Source organism: Vulpes vulpes, chromosome 4, assembly GCF_048418805.1.
Source record: "Vulpes vulpes isolate BD-2025 chromosome 4, VulVul3, whole genome shotgun sequence".
NCBI lineage: Eukaryota > Metazoa > Chordata > Mammalia > Carnivora > Canidae > Vulpes > Vulpes vulpes.
In genome coordinates this window covers 49,249,213-49,273,062 of record NC_132783.1, presented here as the reverse complement: position 1 = coordinate 49,273,062, position 23,850 = coordinate 49,249,213, and the positions used below count along the sequence as shown (strand labels likewise).

The 23,850-nt window shown below is 34.5% G+C and overlaps 1 protein-coding gene across 3 annotated transcripts in view; it reads left to right on the top strand.

Annotated features, from left to right (window-relative positions):
- Positions 1 to 23,850, top strand: part of GRID2 (glutamate ionotropic receptor delta type subunit 2) — a 1,472,825-nt gene that overhangs the window by 1,076,970 nt on the left and 372,005 nt on the right. For all 3 annotated transcript variants that reach the window (XM_026015616.2, XM_072755651.1, XM_026015615.2), the window contains exon 9: positions 13,585 to 13,686. In XM_026015616.2, the coding sequence (XP_025871401.1) occupies positions 13,585 to 13,686 (102 nt within the window). The remainder of the gene's footprint in view (positions 1 to 13,584; positions 13,687 to 23,850) is intronic.

The following is a 23,850-nucleotide window of genomic DNA, read 5'->3' as shown; positions in this document are numbered from 1 at the left end:
TTCAATTTTCAGGTCAAAAAAAGTAAATTTCAGTAATTTTATAAGCTTAACCTAATTGTTTATAACCCAGAGGGCTTGTTGATCAAGATTAAATGAATTAATAAATGTAAATAGCACAATAAGCTCTCCATGAATGGAAGATACAATAACTCTTATAAAGATTTTTTTTTAAAAAAATTCCTATCTTGGACAAAATTTTAAATCTGAATATTTTCTGTATATTTGATTTTGAAAATTTCAGTTGTTTGAATCCATAGAGTAATTCTTAGTATAACCAAATTGTTACTTCTTAAAATTGAATTTAGATTTTAATAAATTTTCAAAATAGCTTCCACTTTCTACAGTTGGCTTTAGAAAGCCGAACATAGATTGGAAGAAAGAAGTGAGAGATCTCTTCCTACTGTTTTTATCTATAGTAAATAAAAGGTATTTTTGAAGTGTATCCAGATATGTCTAAGGGCTGATATAAGTACATTCATACGTCCATTAAACTGCGGACAATGTATAGAGAACAGCAACAACAAAAAAGATATTTTAGATCACAACCATTTATTTCTTATATACTATATGTTAGTGACACAAAAGTGCTAGAGATCTTATAATGAATAAAAAGCTATTCCAACCATCAAGGAGCACAAAATTCTTGGAGGAATTAGGCAAGTGAGTGACTAAAACTTAGAATAATGCCTCAAATAATAACTACCACAGATCAAATTGAGAAATGCAGCAAGAGCAAACTCATCACTATTTGGCAAGTGCTTTTTCAATTCTAATTTGAGGAAACTTAAATCGATCAGTATATGTAGAAAAATCAATTGTCCCAGGTGTATATGGATCTCATAAAACTACTTCTTTTCCCTAAAGAGATTGTGTTTTAACTAAAGTGGCTTGATAAAAAGTTTGATACTAAAATGAGAATTTATGAACTGTGATCTGTAGAGATTAATTCCTCCCCTGCCCCCACCCCCCCAAACACAAGTATATCCACAGACTAACCCCTGGAACCTACTAATGTGACCTTATTTGGGGAAAAGGTCTTTGCAGATATAATTAAGATAAGGATTTTGAGATGATGTCATCATGGATTATCCAGGTCAGTCATAAATCCAATAAATATTCTTATGGAGGAAGGTAGAAAGAGATTTAAAAGAACAGAGAAAAGGAGATGGCCATGTGAAGAGAGGCAGAGCTGCCAGTTAAACAACCATAAACCAAGGAATACCTGGAGCCACAAGAAGCTGAAAGAAGCAAGGAAAGAGTCTTCCCTAAGTGCCTTTCAAGAGGACATGACCCTGCCAAGCCTTGGTTTCAGGTCTCTCCTCTGGAACTGTGAGAAAACAAATTTCTGTTCTTTTAACCTACTGGTTTTGCAGTTGTTGCAGCAGCCATAGAAAACAAATCATGATCTAATTTGCCCTAATTTCCAAAGTATAGTTAATTTTGAAAGTGTTTCAATCAGGTAATGCAAAGATGAAAGTGCATACAGAAATGCCTCTCTGAATTACAGTAGAGAAACTTTTTTTAAAAAAGAAAGCTTTATGAAAAAAAAAAGCTTTATGATAAAAATAAAAAGATATATATACATTTATATATGACTTCCTACTGCCTTCTAGAAACCTTAGGTGTCTAGTCAATTTCAGAAGCAAAGGTGATAATTAACTGTCCCTAAGCCATGTGTTTCAATAATTTATTACTGCAAAACAAAACACCCTAAAATTTACTGGCTTAAAACAGAAATTTTTATTTTTAAGGATTCAGTAGGTCTAGTATCCAGGAAAGATTGCTCCATGTAGTGTTGACTGGGATGGCTCAATCGGAAACAAGGGATTCAAGATGATTTCAAATCACATGTCTGGGGCATTAATGCTGGGTGTTGGCTAAGGTCCCATAGTTTTCATTCATGAGACTCCTTTTTCTTTCTGCATAGTCTCTCATTATTCAGTCTTCCAGCCTAGCTTTTTTTTACTTGGTTTTTGGCTTCCAAAAAGGAGAAAACAAACACTGTAAGATCTCTTAAGTCTCAGGCCCAGAAATCATTTATCATCCCCTCTGCCTAATTTTATTGGTAAAAGCAAGTCACAGAGCTAACTAAGATTCAAGAGAGCAGAAATGGACTCTATGTCTTGATGAAAGATTGGTATGCAAGCATAGGCACAGACGAATTATCTGTGGCCATCTTGCAGACAGTCTACTACACAATGGTCCACTTTTTAAAATCATTTTCTTTGATGAGATTGGATCCTTTCTCATGGATTTCTCTCTTCTTTAAATATCGAGTACTTATTATGTATGCCACTCCTTTAGGAACTAGTAACATACTGCCTAGGGGAATTTGCCATACTTTTTTTCTTTATAAAATGTTTCTGCCTTGTCATTTCAAAAAGATAAATTCTTGGAGGTGAAAGAAAATTTTCTATTCATCCTTGTATCCCATCACACTAGCACAGCAGATATTTAATAAATGTCTTCTTGATTATAAATGCTGAGTGATGGGAATATAATGTATTTAACCTATGCTCACTATTGCATCAAAGTCCACTTGATTATTTATGGCTAAATCTCTTGCAGCTTATTGTGATCAGTTAGTCCTAACCTCTTCCAAATAATACCCCTGCCCTTCCTCATCCTTATCGTGCATGTGTAATTATAGCTAATAATTACCAGTGGAAGTGTATGTGGGGAAAGTATTTAGTATCATTAATTTAAAAAGAATAATTAGAAAAATATGTAAATCCATAAAGAACTCTTTTTTGAAGTATGCTAGCATTTCTAAACATGCCTGATTTATGGGAGTCTCAATTGCATAAATGTTTATAATATTTTGCAATGAAATAACAATTACTTTCAAAGCTAGTAAGAATGCTCAGAGGCATAGTCAATCATTTTATGAATCACAGTTATCCATGAAACCCCAGCACTCCATCCTCATTTTGAGCATAAGCACAGGCATCTGATAAAGAGAGAACCAGAAAGGAAGAATTACACGGTTACGTAGACAATACTATTGTGTCAGCCTTAGCATCAGATCAACTGATTGCAATGGCTGATTGTACCTTTTTTGGTCAGAGTTATTTGGAAAATTTAAATGAGTAATCCTCTCTTGTTCATCACAGGAATGACTCTTGGTATGAATCCAGTCATATTAAACAATTATAGAATCACAAAGCTAGACAGGATTTTATGAGAATTAGCTGATTTATTTCTTACCTTGAGATAAAACCCACATACCACAAAGTCCTCTAGGCAACTGAGATTTAATTTACTCTTTGAGAAAAATAAGACCCATTCATTCAATCGATAAATATTTATCATTTGTGAACTATATAGGTGCTTGGTATCCCTCAGTAAATAAAACAGGCAAAAACATCTGCCTTTGTGGAAGTTGTATTTTAATAGGTCAATACAAATGGTTATATGAGTGTCCCTTTTATCAGTAATCCTTGTTGGCTTTATATATATACTGGAGTTTGCTTTGCTCATATAATAAGAAACTATCCACGAAATAGACATAATCACTAATAGTTGTGAGAAAAGAGTTTAGAATTTATTTACACTGATCCCTTATTTGAAATAAAAACTAGGTCTTCAAACACATTGTCCAATGTTCTTTACTTTTTGCCCACTTCAAAAATATCTTCCTTTTTCTACATTGACGTAGTTATAGAGTAAATTCACAAAACCTAGCACAACTTCCATGTAATTAGCTATAAATCTTTTGGTTCCATATGACAGAAATCCAACTTGAATAGTTGAGGCAAAAAAAGAGGGTATGCAAATAAATTCTAGTTTTTCGAGGACCCTAAAACACAAATAGAGCAATTCTTAGAAGATGAGCACTCAAACACCATTGGAACTGTCCATGTGCCTTTGCTTTATTCTTTCTTGAAAAATTATCCTGTTGATTGAGGTCAGAATCACCTAGTGGTTTCTGGTGCTAAACTGCCTGTGTTCAAATCCTGATGATTTCACTTCTGAGCTGAGTAATCTGGAACAGGTCAATAATCTCTCTAATCCTCAATTTCTTCATCTGTTAAAAATTAGGATAATTAATAGTATCCATCTAATAGGATTAAGGCAGAAAAGTAAATAATATCCAGGACTTTGATACAATACCTGCCTCGTAGGAAGTCTTCAATAAATGTGAACTGTCACGTCACTATAAAGTAAGCAATGTCAAGGGCTGAGCTGCTGGATGTGGGAGTAGTCAATTAAGAAAACAAGCCAAAATGAAAGTCAATTAAGCCTTTATTCACTTAGGAAAAGCAAGTTGGAAGGAAGGTTCTGGCTCCCCCAGTGCCCCTTATTTTCATGCAGAATGACACCAGGTGAGAGTCAGATGTATCAACACATAATGGGGAGCAAACCCTGAGGCCCCTGCAGTTTTATGGACTGGTGCAGTGGTGAGGAGGGAGGAAAGGAAGAAGGGAAAGACTAGGAAAAGCACTGGGTATAAACTCAGACTACAAGTAAGTATCTTCAAGGCTGCCCCCTCCCTCAACCAGTGGGCTCTCAGCAGAGACTCCTGGGGGAAGGCCAATGCCCAGGTAAAGTGGCTCCTGGGTTAAGCAGCCAGATACTGACTAAAAATATGGCCAGCCAAAGGGACCTGAGTTCTTGACTGCAACTGCCTTCAATAGGCCTGTCAGGTAAAGCCATCCTAATAGCCTGTTTTCAGGCCTAAAAAATCATTCTTAGGTTTTTGACCAGGAGCTACTCTTCAAGAGGATTTTGCATTATGAAGAGGGCTTTCCCCTCCTAGATTGGTAACATTTTATCCCCCTAAAGTTTCAGCACTTCATATTTCATGGATATGTTGTAGTTCTCCTTTTAGTGAGATAGTATAGGTACATGTCTTAAAATGAGTCTTGGAATATAAGAAACACCCATCATAGGTTATGTTTCACTCCTATTACTGCTGCTGCTGCTGCTGCTGTTGTTGATATATAATTGTTCAAATGATAAGACTAAATAACAACTTACTTTACTCTCTAGGGGTTAGGTAATGTCATCATTCTTCATATTGAAGGCTTCTGAAAAGCATTCCTTGATCTTATCATGTAGAGCTTATTCTCTCTCCACCTAGGAAGAATAAGAGTTGCAAATCTACAGTTCCAAAAACAAACAAAAATTCAGTAGCTGGCAGCATAGCATCTTGACTATCTACTGAGATCCTCATTTAAGGCATTGTTTAAAAAATAATCAACAATCACTGCAAGATGTATGAAGTTTCCTATTTAAACATGATCTAAATTTGCTTAGTATTCAATAAAAATGGAAGTCCCACTTTGTGCCAGGAATTATGTATTGAAGAAGATAGTGGGGAGACAAAAAACAGTAATTTTTCCTCAATTCATGGAAACCTACAGATAATTAGTACAATAAATGCTAATCTATGAAGGAGAGGGACATGATACTACTTTGGAGGGACAAGAACTAACCTGGGGGTGGGGACAGGTAATCAGGGAAGGTTTACACTAACCTATAGACGCTTACATTGAGATCTAAAATATGAGACAGAACATAAAGACTCCTAACTCGGGGAAACGAACTAGGGGTGGTGGAAGGGGGGAGGAGGGTGGGTGTTGGAGGGGAATGGGTGACGGGCACTGAGGTGGACACTTGACGGGATGAGCACTGGGTGTTTTTCTGTATGTTGGTAAATTGAACACCAATAAAACTTAATTAAAAAAAAAAAAAAAAGAAACTGTAAAAAAAATAAAATAAAATAAAATAAAATATGAATAAGAATGGATTCAGTAATTCATTGAAAAATGGCAGGTGTCTAGATTCTTCCACTCAAGAAAAACTATATAATGAAAACCATTGGTTCTCAAATTTGGTGACACTTAGAAATAATCTTGGAAACTTTTTCTGTTAAGATCTATTTAATTTAGAGAGAGAGAGAGTAGGTATGAGTGGGGTGGGGTTGCAGACAGAGAGGGAGACAGAGAATCCTCAAGCAGATTCCCTGCTGAATGCAGAGGCCAAGGTGATGGGGCTTGATCTCGAGATTAATTGCCTAAATCACCCAGGTGCTCTGCTTGGAAATTTTAAAATATACTGATGCCTGGATCCCATGCCTAGAAATTCTGATTTAATTGGCATGGCATATAGCTCTCATATTGTTTTTATCTGTTTGTTCTGCTTTTCACTTCCTATTAGTTCTGGTTTACCTCTATGTTTGAGAAACAATGTTTAAATTCTTACAATGGGAGGATTATGTCTAACTCAAGAAACTGAAGGAAGATGAGTGTGGTTGGAGTTCAATCACTGAGAGAGAATGTGGTGTGACATGAGATTGTGAATGTAAAATTTGACGAATCACACAGATCTAGGTTGGCCACATTAGAAATTTGACCTTTCTCTTGCTAACAATGGAAAACTGTGGAAAGATTTTAGGCAGACGACATTATATCTAAATTTACATTTTTGTTACAGGTAGAGTGAAGATTGTAAAAGAGAAGCAATGAAGTTAGCTTGGGCTAGGATGGTGGCAAGGAGACGGAGTTAAATGGATTCGACAGTTTGGTTTTCGAGATGAAATTGGCAGATTGGCAATGGATTAGATGTGTGCAGTTATCAGACAGATTGCTAGTTTCTGGCTAGTGGAAGAATGGATGGTAGGAGGTTGATTATGAGTTTAATCTTTTAAATAATTGAGGTGACTGAGAAATCAGCAGAAACATTGAAGAGGTAGTAGAATATAAAGACATGTCTGGACTTCAGATTTGAGATTGTTTTGGAACAAAGATATACAGTCCAATAGAAATACTTTATGTTACATTTTGTAACTATGTGTTAACCTTGTAATTTCAAAAAAATAAATAATTTACTTAGGCAAAACACTAAAAGGCACTGGGCACACAAAGATGGTTAAGATGGTGTCCCTGACTTTAAGTGGTTATCTATTTAATGGACAAGAAAAGAAAGAACTCTAATGTGGTTTTAAAATGAAGGTTCTACCTTTAAAACATCTTGAGGTAGCAAAGAATGAAAGAGAAGAAAATCCAGAAACTTTTATCAGGTTGTAATCATTAAGTGCTAGAATATTCTAGAAAAAAAAAATCTGATCAGAAAGAAAAGGAGAGCTAGTAGAATTTGGGTGAAGGAAATCACTCTGAAGAATTCCAAAAATTGGCAAGGGTTTGATAACAATATGATAACAGGACATTGTCTCAGATAGGGGATGCTTTGTTTTTTCATTCACTTTGAACTGGAGAGACAAAAAAAAAAAAAAAAAAAGGAAGAAGGAGGAGGAGGAGAAAAAGAGGGAGAAGAAAGAACAACAGGAGTTCTAATGAATGCATTAATTTATCAGATATTTATTGGGACCTATCATGTTCCCATATACCACTACTGTAATAAGGGCTACGGATACAAGAATAGACAAGGTAGGCATCATTCTGGCCTCACAGAGTTTTTAACCTCCCATCCTATTTAGAACAAGAAAAATAAAACTACTTGCTTATTTGAGGAAGTGTTCCTAGTTAGCTCTTGCAAAGAAAGTGGGTAAAAATGATGCCTTCCTTCAATAAGGTTAAGTAGCCATTCTGTGTGAACTCCTACTCCCTGGGTATTAAGGCAAGTGTTAGAGAAGTACTTTGCAATCTTGGCTATAGGTTGAAATCACCTGGAGAGCTGTAAATACTACTGATGCCTGGATTCCATCCCTGGAGATTTGGACTTAATTGTTCTCTATTTTGGCTGGTACATCAAAACTTTTAAAAATTTTCAGGTTATTCTAACATGCAGCCAAGGTTGAGAACCACAGTTTTAGAGACCTGCTTCCTCACTGAAACTAGTAAGTGACTACAAATGATGAAGCTGAGCAAGTAATGAGTGCCAATTTTATTTTTAAAAAATGGTAATAATGAACATTTCTTTAGTCTTCATATGCCAAGAACACTTTTAAATATTTGACATATATTAAGTCAGTTAATAATTCCACCAACCCTACAAGGAAGTCACTTTTACTATGCCCATTTGAGGGATGAGAAAACTGAGGCCTAATCACACATGCCCAGCAGCAGTCAGAGCAGGTGCTTGATTGAACCTAAGCAGTCTGATTCTAGAGTTTCTGATATTAGCCACTCTGATACATTGCCTCTAAATATAGTGTAACAGTGATTTTACACCAAGAAGAACTATAAAAGGGAAAACTTGTAATAATGGTAAAATATTATTAAATCAGTTAAATGCCAGATGATAACTGAGAGTGGTTATTAAGGTGGCATAAAACATCGTTGGGCTATTTTTTCATATATATAGCTTCTTGTGTTTCTATTCTTCATTTGTGAAAATCAGCTAAGTTCATCTAATTGTACATGTACATTGTTACATGGTACAGAAATTTTGTTTTCAGCAGCAATATGGGGAAATGTATGCTGTAAGCAGTGGAATCAGGTGATTTTTTTTCTGAATTTTTTCCACAGATATTTTTTCCTAAGGTGCTAAGGCTATTTCACATAATCTAAAGAACATCAACTACTTCATAGTAATGACCAAGCTCTAGGAATAGAATCTTAGGAGGAAATAATCATCCCCTAGGGAGCAAGTCCTACAAGTTGAACCTGTTTTAAAAGTGGAAATACCACCAAAAAATATATATATATTTGGAGGAATTACTGACACACTACATTCCTGTATATATCAAAGGAAAAACATTCCAATTTAACTGTATAAAACATGTATCTGAGCCAACTTGCCATATGTATTTCTTTTTACATTTTCTCTCCCATTATAGAAGTAATATCTACCAAATAAATGCTGTGCATTGCTAAATGGTTAGCTTTCAGCTACTTTGCCTTATTGTTCCCTTTTTTTCCTTTGAAGGCTAAGGAAGCAAATAAAGGAAATGCAGTGGCTGGCAGCACACAGCTTGCAGTGCAGTGGATATTTTGTGTCTTGCAGCTGGAGCTTTGATACTATAACCAGGCTTCCTTTGTTCCATATGAATACAAGCTAATAAATGTAGGGAATTCCATTTGGTATTCAATTAAGAGCTCTCTTGACTCCTGTTATTAAAGTGTATAACTATTAGGCGTAAAATTAAAGTTGAACAGTTCAGCTCTTTTTTGACATTGTAACACTGCCTGAAAAATCGTGATGCAAAACGTAGTCAAACGTCATCCTTTAAAGCCCCACACAAATGAAAAGAGGAGATTTTGAAAGGAAAAGGGTAAATATCCAAAACCTGGTCATTTACTAATGACATAACGTATAATGTTAGGAGCATATTACTCTCCTCATGCAAATACATCAACCATTTTGTTGAACACAAGATATTACAGTGATTTTAACAGAGAGCTACAAGATTATTATTGCTAAAGCTTCAATGAAGGGGACAATTAAAACATTAAGCATTTTTAAGGTTTTAAAGTGACTTTCAGCCATAAACTAGAAAATAATATAGGAAATCGATACACTGTAATTGAAAGGAAATTGAATTCGTCTTTATTTTTTAATCCCTCCAAATTTTTCCTAGACTGCCAGACCATGGGAGATAGTGAATCTTGTTTTGCCATCAGCAGTATGACTTTCTGTAAATCTTATGTGTTGTAGAGGTCATTTTTATTATTTTTTACTTAGAAAGTGCTCAGCTGAATAGATAGCATTATAAGATTCTGTGTGCATTATCTTTATTAGTGTCTAGCTTCATTGTTTAAAAAAAAGGGGGGAGTGGAGAAACAAAAACAAAAACACAACCAGACAGAAACAACCTTCTCCACATATCCAGAGAAATCAGGTTAATAGAATTTCTAACAATGAAACCAAAGAAGTTGTTAGATAAGCTTCACACTTGAACTTAAATGAAATTCTTCTAGGTTTTTTTTTTTTTTAATCAAACACCCTACCTATCAATCTTGCTATGCTGCAAGGAATATGACCTGTTGTAGATACAAATTCAATTTGAATGTGTGAACCTAACTCATTTATACTGCTTATTATTGGAAGAGGCTATTACAATCAAACAGAAAAGCTTAAAGGGAACCTCGGGGAGATAAGTGGCTATGAACAGAAATTAAGGAATCTTAAAACTTGAAAAATCCTTCAAAAAGATGTGAATAATCAAAATTTTCTCTCTGTGTTGCTATTGTTTATTTCCCTATTTATATTTGGTATACATTTTGAGAAATATCAACAGACCTTAAGATAAATGAAATGTGTCCCACACTTATCTTTAGTAATTTGGTGACACAGAGTAGAGACTTCCAGAAATATTTTTGAGAATCTCTTGTCCATTTCATTTTTCTACTTTCCTTATTCTACTCAATGCCTCTTGGGTAAAAAAAAAAAAAAAAAAGATAACACAGTAGAAGGAGCACAACCTTTCAATCCTCAGTTTCCCCTTCTGTAAAATGGAGATAATAATGTTGCCTTTCTCATTATATTCTTTTGAGAGATAAGCTAATTACTATAATTAAAGACCTCAGAGGATTGCCTAATACTACGCACTATGTACATGTTATGATTTTTTTGATAAAAATGATGATGATTTGCCTTTTCAATTGTTTTGCCAAAATGAATTCACCAGCTGCTATTTTGAGGCAACTACTTAACAATTCTGAGCCTTAATATTTTGACCAAAAATAGGAATAAAAATTTCCTACCAACCTCAAATAGATCATATTTATGAAAAAAATCATAAGCTATAAAACAGGACTGCAATTGAAAGCACTGAATCTGGACTTTTAAAAGCAATAGTTTAAATCCTAGTTTCATCTCTTAGTAGTTATGTGACTTTAGATGAGCTCTTAGTTTCTATGTTTATAAAATAATGATTGTAACAACACATTCTTATAAAGTTATTCTAAGGCTTAAATGAGATCAAGTATAAGGAGCTCAGTATCATGGCTAATACTTAGAAATTATTCCAAAAAATGTAAAAGAAGTACTTCTGTTCAATATAAGAAGCAAGTATTATTATAATTTCTGATTGATTTCTTTGTGTTTTTGTTTGTTTTAAAGATTATGTTTATTTATTCATGAGACACAGAGAGAGAGAGAGAGAGGCAGAGACACAAGCAGAGGGAGAAGCAGGCTCCATGCAGGGAGCCTGACATGGGACTCGATCCCGGATCTCCAGGATCACACCCTGGACCGAAGACAGTGCTAAACCACTGAGCCACTTGGGCTGCCCTGATTTCTTTGTTATATCTCATTTTGCTATGTCACAAATGGATATATTTTATTTCTAGATTTCTAGATCATCTGTATTCTAAACTTTCTCTACCTCAAAATTCAGTCTCTGAAATTCCTGGCTCTTGGTGTCCATAGCTAATATTCAGCTAACTTTGTTAGAGTTTGTACATAGGAAGAACTGAATTAAGTGAAAGGTATTACCAATCTTAAAATCTCAACTGCTGTTATGATGAACAGAAACAACTTTACAAGTGCTACGATCAAAGGACATGTGAGTCAAATAGCAAGAAAAGGGGAGTGAAGAGAGATAGAAAATAGAAATGGGAAAAACCATCAGGCAGAGGAGAAAATGATGTAACGTATATGAGAGAGGATTTGGCCAAATATTTTTTTAAAGTGAGAAGAAACAAATATATACACATCATATGTGTATATAAATGTTTAAGTTACTGCTCAGGTCTGTAGACAAATGTTTTATTATTATTCTTTTAAAGTCCTAAATGTCTCAGTGCCTTAGAATTTTTAGAGCATGGATTATATTTAATTGTGTTTAAAGGAAGACATAATTAAGAAGCTGGAAATTATATATTTTTAAATGTATGTACAGAGCATTGTTGAAACAAACTGCTCAGCAAGTTTTATTGTTACTCCAGTAGTAAATATTTTGACTAGTCAATACACCAAAATGCTAAATCCTTGTATTTACTTTGGCATCTTAGCCATATTTACCTTGAACAAGATAATGTCTTAAAAGCTACTCATTAAGCTTAGAATTAAGTAATGCAACTGTAAAAGGTGGATAGTGTAGTAGGTCTTCACTTAATGTCATAAACCACTTTTTCCACCAGGATTTAGTCTAAGGAAATAGAATCTTCTTGAAAAAGTTAGTAAATATATATATATATATATATATATATATATATATATAGGAATATATGGTAGCCTATATATATATATATATATATATATAGGAATGTAATTGAGCATGGACTTTGGTTGATCTAAGAAAACAACAAAAGCTCAAAAGAATTTCCTAAGATTTTAAATCGGGCAAGAGGACTACGATATCTCTGATAATTAGACTTTCAACACGTTTGGATTTACTAATTGGATCTAAGTTCTAATTAGACTTCTTTAGATAACTAAGAATGACATATCAATGAATGAATGTAATATGCTTTTATAGTTAAAACCTATAATTGGCGGCCCTTTCCAAATTATTTTAATACAGAAAAAGCTGGCTTTTTTTATATTGTAACATCTCTTAAGACATATTGGGTACATTTTAGGTTCCTTAATTAAACATCTCTTGGGGACTCAAAGAGAAACTTGAGTTTTAATTGGAAGCACGGACATCTTTTATTTGTGAGGGAGACCTGCAACTTTGGAACCCACAAACAAAATGCAATAAGAAGAAATAAATCAGTCTTCAGGAGGAAGCAGCACAAGTAACTGGGTGTGTCCCTATAAACCATTCAGTCAATCAGAACAGTCTCCAAATATGACTAAAGGTCTGTTACATTTTTAAAATATACAAATATGGAATAGGTTTCCCAAAGTGAAGGCTCATGGATTTAGTATCAGAATTAATAGCGTGGCATTTCTTCCCAAGATGTGCATTACAGCATGCTCTTTACAGCTTTGCTACTTGAGTTATCTGCTAACTCAAGTCACAATATCTCTTTTTTTCCCCCTTATTTCTGAATTGAGAGTCATCAGTTTTTATCCTGTTGTGATTTACAGGCAGTGATTTTAAAACTGGTAGCCCTCAGACCTGGTTATTACAGCACATAAGAACTACATAAGGATGTAAAATTAAACAAGTATTTGGAGTGTAAAGAGCAGTGAATCATTGCAAGACTTGAAGGGAAAGGCTGCTGCCAAAATATTCCAAGGAAATTGATAGCACTGACAAAAAAGGCAAATTATATTGTTGTATGTACTGTGAATACTTGAGAACAACAAAGCCAAATACATGATTTTTCCCCTCAAATAAAAGCAGTAACCCTTATAACTGTTATAAAAATCTTGTAGTTTTTTCCAATAAAAGTATCTAATTAAAACCATTGAAAGTATAAGAAAATCTAGCTTGTGCAATAATTGATATATTAAGAACAGATATTATACTAAATTATATGTGCTATTATCTTTCCAATTCAGTGCATTACCAGAACTGAATTATTGGTGTGTTATAATTCCTTTTAAAGTCCATGTCCTTAGTGAGTCTCCTAAAGCATATTGGCTGCTGTAATATGCCATAAAATGGTACTGAAAAGCAAGAAATAGATTTTCTGATTGCTTTGTTTGCTATTAGAAAAGAAAACCCGTGCAGAACCCTTTCATGTACCAGTTATTCCAAGAAATATCACACAGCTTTTCAAAAGATTTAGGGAGTGGACTGTTGTTCAGGCAGGAAAGTGACCAAGCTATTTTGCCTTTCAGCTTGGGTGCTGGAATCCTGTCACAGGGCTGAATGGGTCACTAACTGACAAGAAACTAGAGAATAACATGCGTGGAGTGGTTCTACGTGTGGTGACCGTTCTGGTAAGTCTGCTCTGAGCCTTGTGGTTCTGGCTTCTAGAGGTTACTTTATCCTTCATTTTATTAAGTGATACTGTAATTTTAGAAGAGCTTTTAACAAATCCTGACTGTGCTAAGATATGTTTAATGGCAATATTTTCCAACCTTCAACTTGTATAGATGAGAATCAGATTTTTGTAGGCTTTACTTTTATTAACAGTGCTTTTGTCAGTAACTTTCATAGACATTTTAGGCTCAATATGCTATACATAATAAAGGCCTCCCTCAGGCATTCTCTCACTGTAAGTATGCATAAGTAAGAGTAACCATGCCAAACAAGGGTAGAGCTGACCAAATGTAGTACACTTAGCAATACTGGAGCATTGGCAGACTGAAATAATGCTGTCTAGCAAGAACCTACTTCAAAGGAAAGATCATCCAATTGTTCAATAAATATTGAGAATCAACTGTGTTGAAGCTCAGTGCTGACTACTGGGGACCACTGATGAATAAAGAAATGAATAGGGATCCCTGGGTGGCTCAGCGGTTTAGCACCTGCCTTTGGCCCAGGGCGCGATCCTGGAGACCCGGGATCGAGTCCCACGTCGGGCTCCCGGTGCACGGAGCCTGCTTCTCCCTCTGCCTATGTCTCTCTCTCTCTCTCTCTCTCTCTCTCTCTCTCTGTGACTATCACACACACACAAAAAAGAAATGAATAAAGAAATGGATAGATATGATTCTGTCTTTATGAAGCATACCATCTAGTGATTCTGTGAATATTAAATGGAATTATGCATGTAAAATACCTTTCACAATTACATTTATTTAGAAAATCAAATGGTAACTATTATCATTATTCTTTATGTTATTATTTTCTCTTCTAACCAGCATATAAGATCATGTGATAATAGAAATATTTTTAGGCAGCAAAATACTCACATGACTACTGTCTAAATAACTATAAAGCAGGAAATATGCATTCTCCCTTGCTATTTCTGTGAGTTTAGGTTTATGCTACTTTATTGTCCGTTTCAAGACATTCAAAGTTGTTAACATTATTTTTCTTCAGGAAAGTCTACTTGTTTTTAAATTTGAAAAAGTCTTTCTGCAGGGTAAATAAATTGCAGAATTAATAGATGGAAGAAACACAGCCTTTTTTTTTTTTTATTGATGCCAATTGAGTATCAAAGTTTATAACAGCAACGGCTGCCCCTTGTACATTGTTTAATAAATACAAAGTAAGTAGACTCAACATAATTTCATTGTTTAAAAAAAATCTGTGTTATTTTCTATAAAAGTATGTCCAAATAAGTAATTTATTTCCCCTTTTGATGCTATAATTTATTCCTAGTTCTTACTTCGATAAGATTTTTACTTTTTTGGTGAATAATTGTGAGTACTTGATAACATGAATGTGGTGCTTCTGCATGTGCCCAAGGCTGTGGATATGAATTGCATTGATGTGCTAATATTAAAAAAAGACAGGCATTTAAAGTGCAGTGAGCTATTAATAGTCTCCTCTCTAGCAATTAACGGAATCTCAGGAGACAACTTCAGTAAAAACGACATATGTGCATTGTTTTTGTCTTTGAGATTCATATTTCTAAGACAAGCTAACCTCATTTAGTCACTAAGCAAATATTTATTTAATACTTCACTATATGATAGACTTGGTAACAGATATAAAATGAATAATACATATACCTATTACATTATTTACCTATTACATAGGTATATGTATTCATCTTATAAATATATTAATACCTCAAAGTACACTTAGAATCTTGTTGGGAGATGCACATACAAAAAAGAAAACCAGGCAAGAACTATTAAGTACTTACTATATGCCATGTACTTTTTGAAGTTATTTGCCTGTATTGTTTTATTTAGTTCTTACAGTATTTCCAAGAAATAGATACTTTTCTGATTCCAAGAATGAGGAAGAGGAAACTGGGACCTCCAGAGGTTGGTTGGAAAAAAAATGTCGAGGATATACTGATAGTAAGTCGCAGAGAGAGTTAGGATTCAATCTAGTAAGTCAAAGTGACTCCAGCCGTCTTAATCTCTTCCCTCTTAACATTATAATATACTCTCTCTACTACTGTGATAAGTGTGAGAATTGAGGTATCTATAGGATTTCATTTGGCTTGAGAGTTAAAAATTCTTAACTCTGATTAAGATGACAATAGGTTTTTTGGGAAAACTTCATATGGCATATTATTTTAAATTCTTTCCAGGCTGAACATGAAATGATATTATTGCTTCATGCAGTCGTAATGCATTCTTCTCCAGTTTCACCTTAATGACTCATAATGGTTTCCGTGTCCTATAAGCTCAGCCCTACATAGATCCCAAACATGTGACTGAGTGGAGATATGGACACAATATTTCCCCAGGTTTTCTGTGAGGAAATGTGGATTTATCCATGTGTAAAACATCTTGACACGTATTACACTCCCACAATGTGCAGTCACTGTACTTCATAATTTTGGAGCCTTATCGTTTTTTCCTGTAATTCCTGTTTGAGTGAAAACCAGCCATGACCTTCCTATTTATTTCCTACAAGCAGTCTTCCAGGTCTACCTCTTATTTATATGGCCTTGCAAGCTTCTGTTAAGAATCCCACACAGCAACTCCAAAATCTTGATGCCCTCTAAACCCTGAAACTTAGATTTTGGTCACATAAACCCCACTTGATTTGGTCACATAAACCCCACTTCTTTGTGTTCCATGTACTTGCCTCCAGCACTCTCAAGAAGGGAAAAGAGGAGGGTTCATGTGTCAAGCCCCTGAGGGGAGGTCTCTCAGTCTTTATTCCATCCTAACTGCAATTTAGCACCAGTTCAATACATACCTCCTTTAGTGCTCAGGACATTTATGCTATAATGACATACAGGTTAATAAAATTGATTTTCTTTACCTAAGTTGTAAAACCCCCATTCCTATGACTATTAATGATATTTTATTGACTTGAAATAAATAATCTGATACTTATTTTAAAATAAATAATTCAGTACCATGATGTTTATGATCCCACGGGCAAATAAATAGTACACGCAAATGGTTAATTAAAGAAAATCAAATAAAGGGATTATTAACAAGGATGTGAAAAGAGTTAAAGGGGTGTTGGTGCACGAGGCCTAGATGCACAGCAAGTCTTGATTACCCCGAAGTCTGATGGAATGTGGGGAGGGACTAATACTAAGATCTGGCAATAAGTAGAACCAAGGAGAGAAACCATTCAATAATAGCTGTGAAATTCCATACAGGAAGAGGATGGAGAAAGTCATGCCAAACCACAATCAGCCAATGAGGAAATGGAGAGAAGGGTTACCTCAATTTCACTCCTTCTGTCTTTCCATCCCTTCATTGTCTCCAGTTGAAAATCTAACCAGAAGTCAAGGGGCAAGGGAGCCCAGGGTAAGGAAGCCCATGAAGGTCGGCCTGCCAGCACACAAAGCAGGGCAGTGAAGAGTACAGTGCATCCAGAGGGGAAATAGGGAAAAACCAACACTCACATCTGCTATTTGGAAGGACCTGTTAAAAAGTTTACATGTGTTATTTAGTCCTTATAAAAACCCTACAAGAGATGCATTAATGACATTGGAAGGATGAAAATAGGGCACAAAAAATGTTAACTTAATTTCCATGACTACATAGCTAACAAGAACTAAATTAAGTTTCAAGTCTATAGAGATCTGGGTTCCAGAGGCCATGGATAAGGACATTGATATTCTGATCTTCTGCCTTAAGAATCATAATAAACTCTTGTGAAGTTTAAATTACATATAACTATTGAGATGTGAGGGTTCCAAATTTATGAGACTGACAATTTAATAGCATTTTTTAAAATAGAAATAATAGAATAAAAACATATGGATGGCTTTATACTCAGCCATCATCAAAGCTACATAAATGTCTTAGAAATGGAGGAGGAGATGGAATGAGAATAAATTTCAGACCCTACAAGCTTACTCCTTTTTCTAGATATTTTTATTTTTATATTTGGCTCACTAAAATCTAGTTTTTACTGAGTGGACCAAATGTATTATTACAAGGCACTTATTAGGATTTTTTTTTCCTTTTAACCCTCAAAGTACTGCAACTATTGATAGCCATAAATGACCAATTATGTTATTCAATTTTTCACCAATTATGTAATTCACAAAAAGTTTTTGCAAACATCACTGAATTGTAAATATCATTATAACACTTATGAAAATATAATAGAAAGAAGTTGGCAACAAGTGAAAAGTAAGGCTTGAGAAGCTATTCTGTACAAGATATCTGAAAAACATAAACTGGCATTTAGAAGGAGCTCACTGATTAATAATTCTTACTTGTTTCATTTGGTTTTGTTTAAAACAGACACATGGCATCTCTAACAAAACATGAATTCACTCATAAATTCATTTGAGAAATATTTATTGAGTACCTTCTTCTACGTGCTTAAGGTACATACAAAACAGACAAAGATAGTGACATTTGGGAGTTCCATTCCAGCAGGGACCTTCTAAAGCTCTCAGAATATTTCTGAAAAAAAAAATGCAATACCATTGTCCTATATTAAATATGCAACACAGTATTCCTTTGCCATTACTATAGAAATAATTATTTTAAAGATTTTTATTTATCTATTTATGAGAGACACAGAGAGAGGCAGAGACATAGGCAGAGGGAGAAGCACCCTCTCCACAGGGAGCCTGAAATGGACTGGATCACAGGACCCCTGGATCATGACCTGAGCCAAAGGCAAACACTCAACCACTGAGCCACCCAGGTGCCCACCATAGAAATAACTTTAAAACGTTGTATAAATATTTGATTGGAAATGTATGGTATGGTTCATTCCCGGGTTTCGGCACCAAAAAAAAAAAAAAAGGGGAAATGTATGGTAAAGCTGTGATGGTGATTTTCTATATTTTATAAATTCAAAACTGTACAATGTTTGACATTTTAATATCTGTGAAATCAGAATACATCTTTTAGTTAATTAATGGTTTCTGGCAATTATATTTGGAAGCATATTTTATCTTTATTAGTTGTAGGAAAAACAATTGTACATTTTATAATTGAAAATATTTTAGATTAAATAGTATATGGAGGGTATTTTTATAAAATTAATTAAATTAATGGATATTCCTGGAAAGTTGAATTTAACAACTCTGGGCAAGAGGCCATCATAAAGAGGGGACTATTTTAAGGAGTACTTCCAAAAGAAAAGAAATAACATTAGGAAATGAAGCCAATTAAAAAAAAGGACAGTAATAGCAATTTAAAAATTACTATCTAAAACTAAAACTATCATTAGAATCATAGAAAGATAAAAATAGAAAATACACAAAGGCAGCTTATCTTAAACCAATACCACATAAAGGAAAGTCCAAACTGTGTGTTGAGAGAAAGTAAGTTTCTGTGTATTAAGAGAAGGTAAGTTTCCCCAAACAACTCACTATAAGAAGGATATGGCAGGTAGCTGCCAACAGAGTTGTCATTTTAAAAGTAATTTCTTTTTCCTAAAATATTTCCTTATTATTAGTCTCATGTCTTGAATTTTTTTTTTCAGCAGGCCTTATTTCCCTGTGAAAATTTATCTGAGATCAGAGAAGGGTAAAACATCATTAGTCTTGACTCAACTATTTATTGAGCATATATTTTAAGTTAAACATTGTGCTAAATTCCAGAGAGGCAAAGATAAATAAGATATAGTCCCTGATTTTCAGGAGCTCTATATAAACCATTTTATCAAAATTATTAAGTTCTCTATCAGAAAATAGAACCTGTGTGTGAAGGACTCAGAATCAAATAAATTTTGGAGAGGCTGAAAAAGAATGAAGTCGAGAGAAATATATAGAGAGAAATAGAGAAGGACAGATGTCACACTATTTTTATGATCTAATCTCATCAGTGACATCTAGGATGGACTTCATGGCTTTACAGGACAATTTAATTCTTTATTCCACTGCGTTCTTTCATTCTGGGGTTTGTTTTTGGTGTTGTGGTAGTAGTTTCACTGATGTTATATTCTCCCTCTAAACTGTAACAATAAGACACAAAGTTGGTTTCACTTATAATGCCTGGTATATAAAATAAATATTTGTTGAACAAATAATGAAAATATTCAGATAGCCTGAAGAAGTGTGTATGTGGTGGGGCAGGGAAGGAGATAGTAGAGGGAGAAGAAAAGAAAAAAGGAAGGAAAAGGGGGGGACTTTATATGTAATTACAAAAAATAAGAACAGGTATGGACACAAGACTATATTGTAAATAGGCCAGACTATAAATAGGTGGTCTTAAGATTCCTCATGCTTTGGTGTCCATTCACTAAGTCCAAATTTCCAAGAGAGATAGCAAAGGATAGCCTAGAGAGACAGGTATTCTTTTTTCAGCAGAGGATTTCATCCCTGAATCTTTTTTCCCTTTATTACACCTTGGTGAACCAATCAGACAATTTTGTTGGAATGCTAGAGACCCCTTTATTTGTTTTACTTACATCTTGAACAAGTCACTAAGCTTCCTGATTTTCACTGTTCCCTTCTGAAGGATACTTTAGTTTCTCATACTTCCAGTGCTCAAAAATCACTGTGGCTGGGTCCATCACTCCTCCACAGTCAAAGCCTAAATGACTGAAAAATCACAGCATTCAGTTTTTATAGATTTTGATGCTGTTTATTCCTTCTCCCAGAATTCCCTCCTTCTGCTCACCTTAGCGAGGGAGGCAGGAATGGATTTCTGCTACCTCTCTGCCTCCTCTAGTAACCATATCCCAGGGCCCACCCCATTCAGTGTTCCAAATGTGTCTCCTTAGCCTTTCCAACCATTCACCAATATATTATCCCAACATTACTGATTCAGCATCCCCTCCATGCCAGGCATTATGCTAGGCTCTAGGGATGCAGAGATACAAAATAGCATGATCATTGCATAGAACAGGACATCTGTTGGGGAAAATTGACAACATCTAAATAGAGGCATTAACGCATAGCTGAACCAGGGATATAAGGAAATGCTTCCCTGGCAGAGAACTACCTGAGGTGTAGTGCTCAAAATGTGAAGGATTATTATATATGCCCTAAATGTCTCATGGAAAAAATATGGAGGGTGGAAGATGGAGAGAATCTTTTGACAGAATTGACACTAGGGAATGACTTAACCCACTTGCAATGTGTTCAAATAACTACCTGCTTTTAGGGTAAAGAAATAAAGATCTTTAACTCAAAAACATCAAGGATCACTTGTATTACAAAATAGCAAGATAATATATGATAAGAAGTTACAAATAATACTTATTCATCTAATATTCTCTCGGTCTTGGAGGCAGTCAGTGGTGGCCCTTTTCCCAAAATATTTTCACTTCCAAGTACACTGATATTTCATAATTCATTTTCCCAGTCTGCAAGAAGTATTGAATTAGGCAAAATCAGGATAATGGATAAAGAGAAAAGGAGCAAATTAGGCTACAATTATATAGTTCATGATCTTCTAAGGAAAGAAAAATCCAAATAGAAGAAGAAAACCTTTTATTTTCTCTGGGATTGCTTCTCTTCAGAAACTTATTAAATCTTCTTACATTAAATACAAATAAAACTTTTTTTAATGTTAAGGGACATTATGTTGGCAAACCGAATTTAAATTAAAAAATAAAATAAATAATTAAATAAATAAATCAGAGATCTGTGAAAAAAAGGGGGGATTATGGCTGATATGTAATCAGCAGATTCTCAACTTGTACAGTCTATAAGAAAGTATGAAGTTTAGAAATAGTAATTTATATATGTCAGTATAAGATCAAGGAATGCACTTAGTTTCTTCTAGAGACACATTATAATAAAAAAAATAATACTTCTTATGGGAAGCACTTCCCATAAGGCATCATTGCCTTTTCTCCACCAGTCTTTTCTCCTCAAACACTCATACAAAGCATTTGACATATACTGAAAAGAGTTCTGGCCTTACCAGTCAAAACATGTCAGTACAAGTTCCAGCTTTTCTACTTAATAGGTCATTGAACTTATGGAAACCAAGGAGATATTTTGAACCTCAGTTTTTCTGTCTATAAAGGGAGAATAATGAAACTGGCCTTCAGTGAGATCAAATAGGTTTTTTATAAGTAAATAGTTTAAATTATGTGAAAGCAGTTAGCTGAAAACAGTGTTTTTAAATATAAGATGTATTGTCTCTGCAGTAGAACAGTGATATATAAATTGAAGGATATAAAAAATGAACATGGGTGATCACAAAGGTATAATTCATCATTGTCATCAATCTTCAGATTTTTGTGGGAAATTATTTATAGGACCCTAAGGCAGACAAAGACACATGACTTGCAGAATCATGACCTTTAGGCCTAGTTACTATACCTTAATTTGAAAACCTGCTAATTAGAGTCACCACAACTCTCCTGCTAATGAAGCTGGTGCTTTCTAGAAGAAAAATGAACAGCAACAACAAACAATACCTGAGGAAAAAAAAGCCCTTAATTATAAACTGTAAAAATTTCTGGAAGTCTGTGTATCTAATTATATTGTCTCATAAGAATTGTATTTGATTCTAGGCTAGCTTTAAATAGATTATATATTAATAAGTAACTAAGAAAATACTTCAGCAATAGCCCTGAAATTCATTGTCCTCAGTTTTTTGCTAAGGACATAGTCTCAGTTTTTGCTATTTGAGAACCTTCAGCATTTTGAACCTCCACAGAGATTTAAGCTTTCCTAGGGTCTCAGCCTATCAGCCTCCTGAGACTAGAGACAAAGTTAGGAACTGAAAGAGTAAGCTTGACAAGAGGCTCCACTGGACAGGTACTCACAGCAGGAAGATGGCAAGCTCTGGTAGCTCCCACAGCAATGTCTGAAGAGGGCTCCTTTGGAAAAATTAATAAATAATACAGTTTGGTTCAGGGCTTCAGGCAAAAATGGCAGCTCTGGCTGGGGAAGTCTCCAGGGGATATTGTATAAAGTAAACTGAAAGTTACAATAAAATACAATAAGTACTATGTCCTAAATGCTACATTGAAAGTACACAACATAAGTGTTGTGGTTAAGAACATAGTCCCTGGAGGAGTTCTACCTCCAACCTGACAGAATGAGTTCATGGACCCACTTCCCAGCAAAACAACTAAAAAATTAAGTAAGTAAATAAATAAATAAACAAATAAGTAAAACAAACCATTTAAAGTCTAGATATTTTTCTAAGGACATACGGAAAATGAAGTAACATTTACTCAAGAAAATCTACAACTCAGTAAGAACAAGAATCTGTGGCATCCTTACTTCATTCTACTCCTTCCCCTTCCACCTCACTTCCTGCCCTACTCAACTTGATGGAATCTCCACTCAAAGCAGGTTTTCCAAGAAGGCAGGACTTCCTCACCCCTAAATTCCCAATCAAGAGTTGTTTAATCGGAGGGACAGGCAGCTCATGTCTTGATCTCAGAATTATAAGTTCAAGCCTCACATTGGGTACCATGCTGGTCACAAAACAAACAAGCAAACAAACAAGCAACAACAACAACAACAACAAAAACAACAACAAAAAAAGAAAACCTCCAAATGGACCATAAACTGAAACATAAGTGTTAAATCTATAAAACTGTTAGAACAAAACATAGGTGTAAATCTTTGTAACTTTATTTTAGCGATAGATTCTTAAATATGACACTCAAAATACAAACAATAAGAGAAAACCTAAAATGCTGGATTTCATCAGAATTAAAAACATTTATGCTCAAAGTACAGAATCAAAAAATGTGAAAAGATAACCCACAGCTTGGTAGAAAATATTTGCAAATCATATTTTTCTTCTTCATCTTGAGTTATTCCAACTTTATTATTTATGTATACTAAAGCAAGTCCCTTATCAGAAATAACACAATTAAAAATGGGCAAAGGATTTCAAGGATAGTTTTTCAATGAAGGTATGCAGATGGACAATAAGCACATGAAAAGATTCCCAAAACTATTTGCCATCATGGAAATGCAACTCAAAACTATGATGAAGTACTATTTCATACCCTCTAGGATAGTTATAAATCAAAAGGACAGATAATAGCAACTGTTGACAAGGTTGTGGAGAAACTAGAACCCTCAAACATTTCTAGCTGGAATCTAAAATAGTGTAGGTACTTCAGAAAACAGTTTGGCAGTTCCTCAAGTGGTTAAACACAGAGTTACCATATGACTCAGAAAT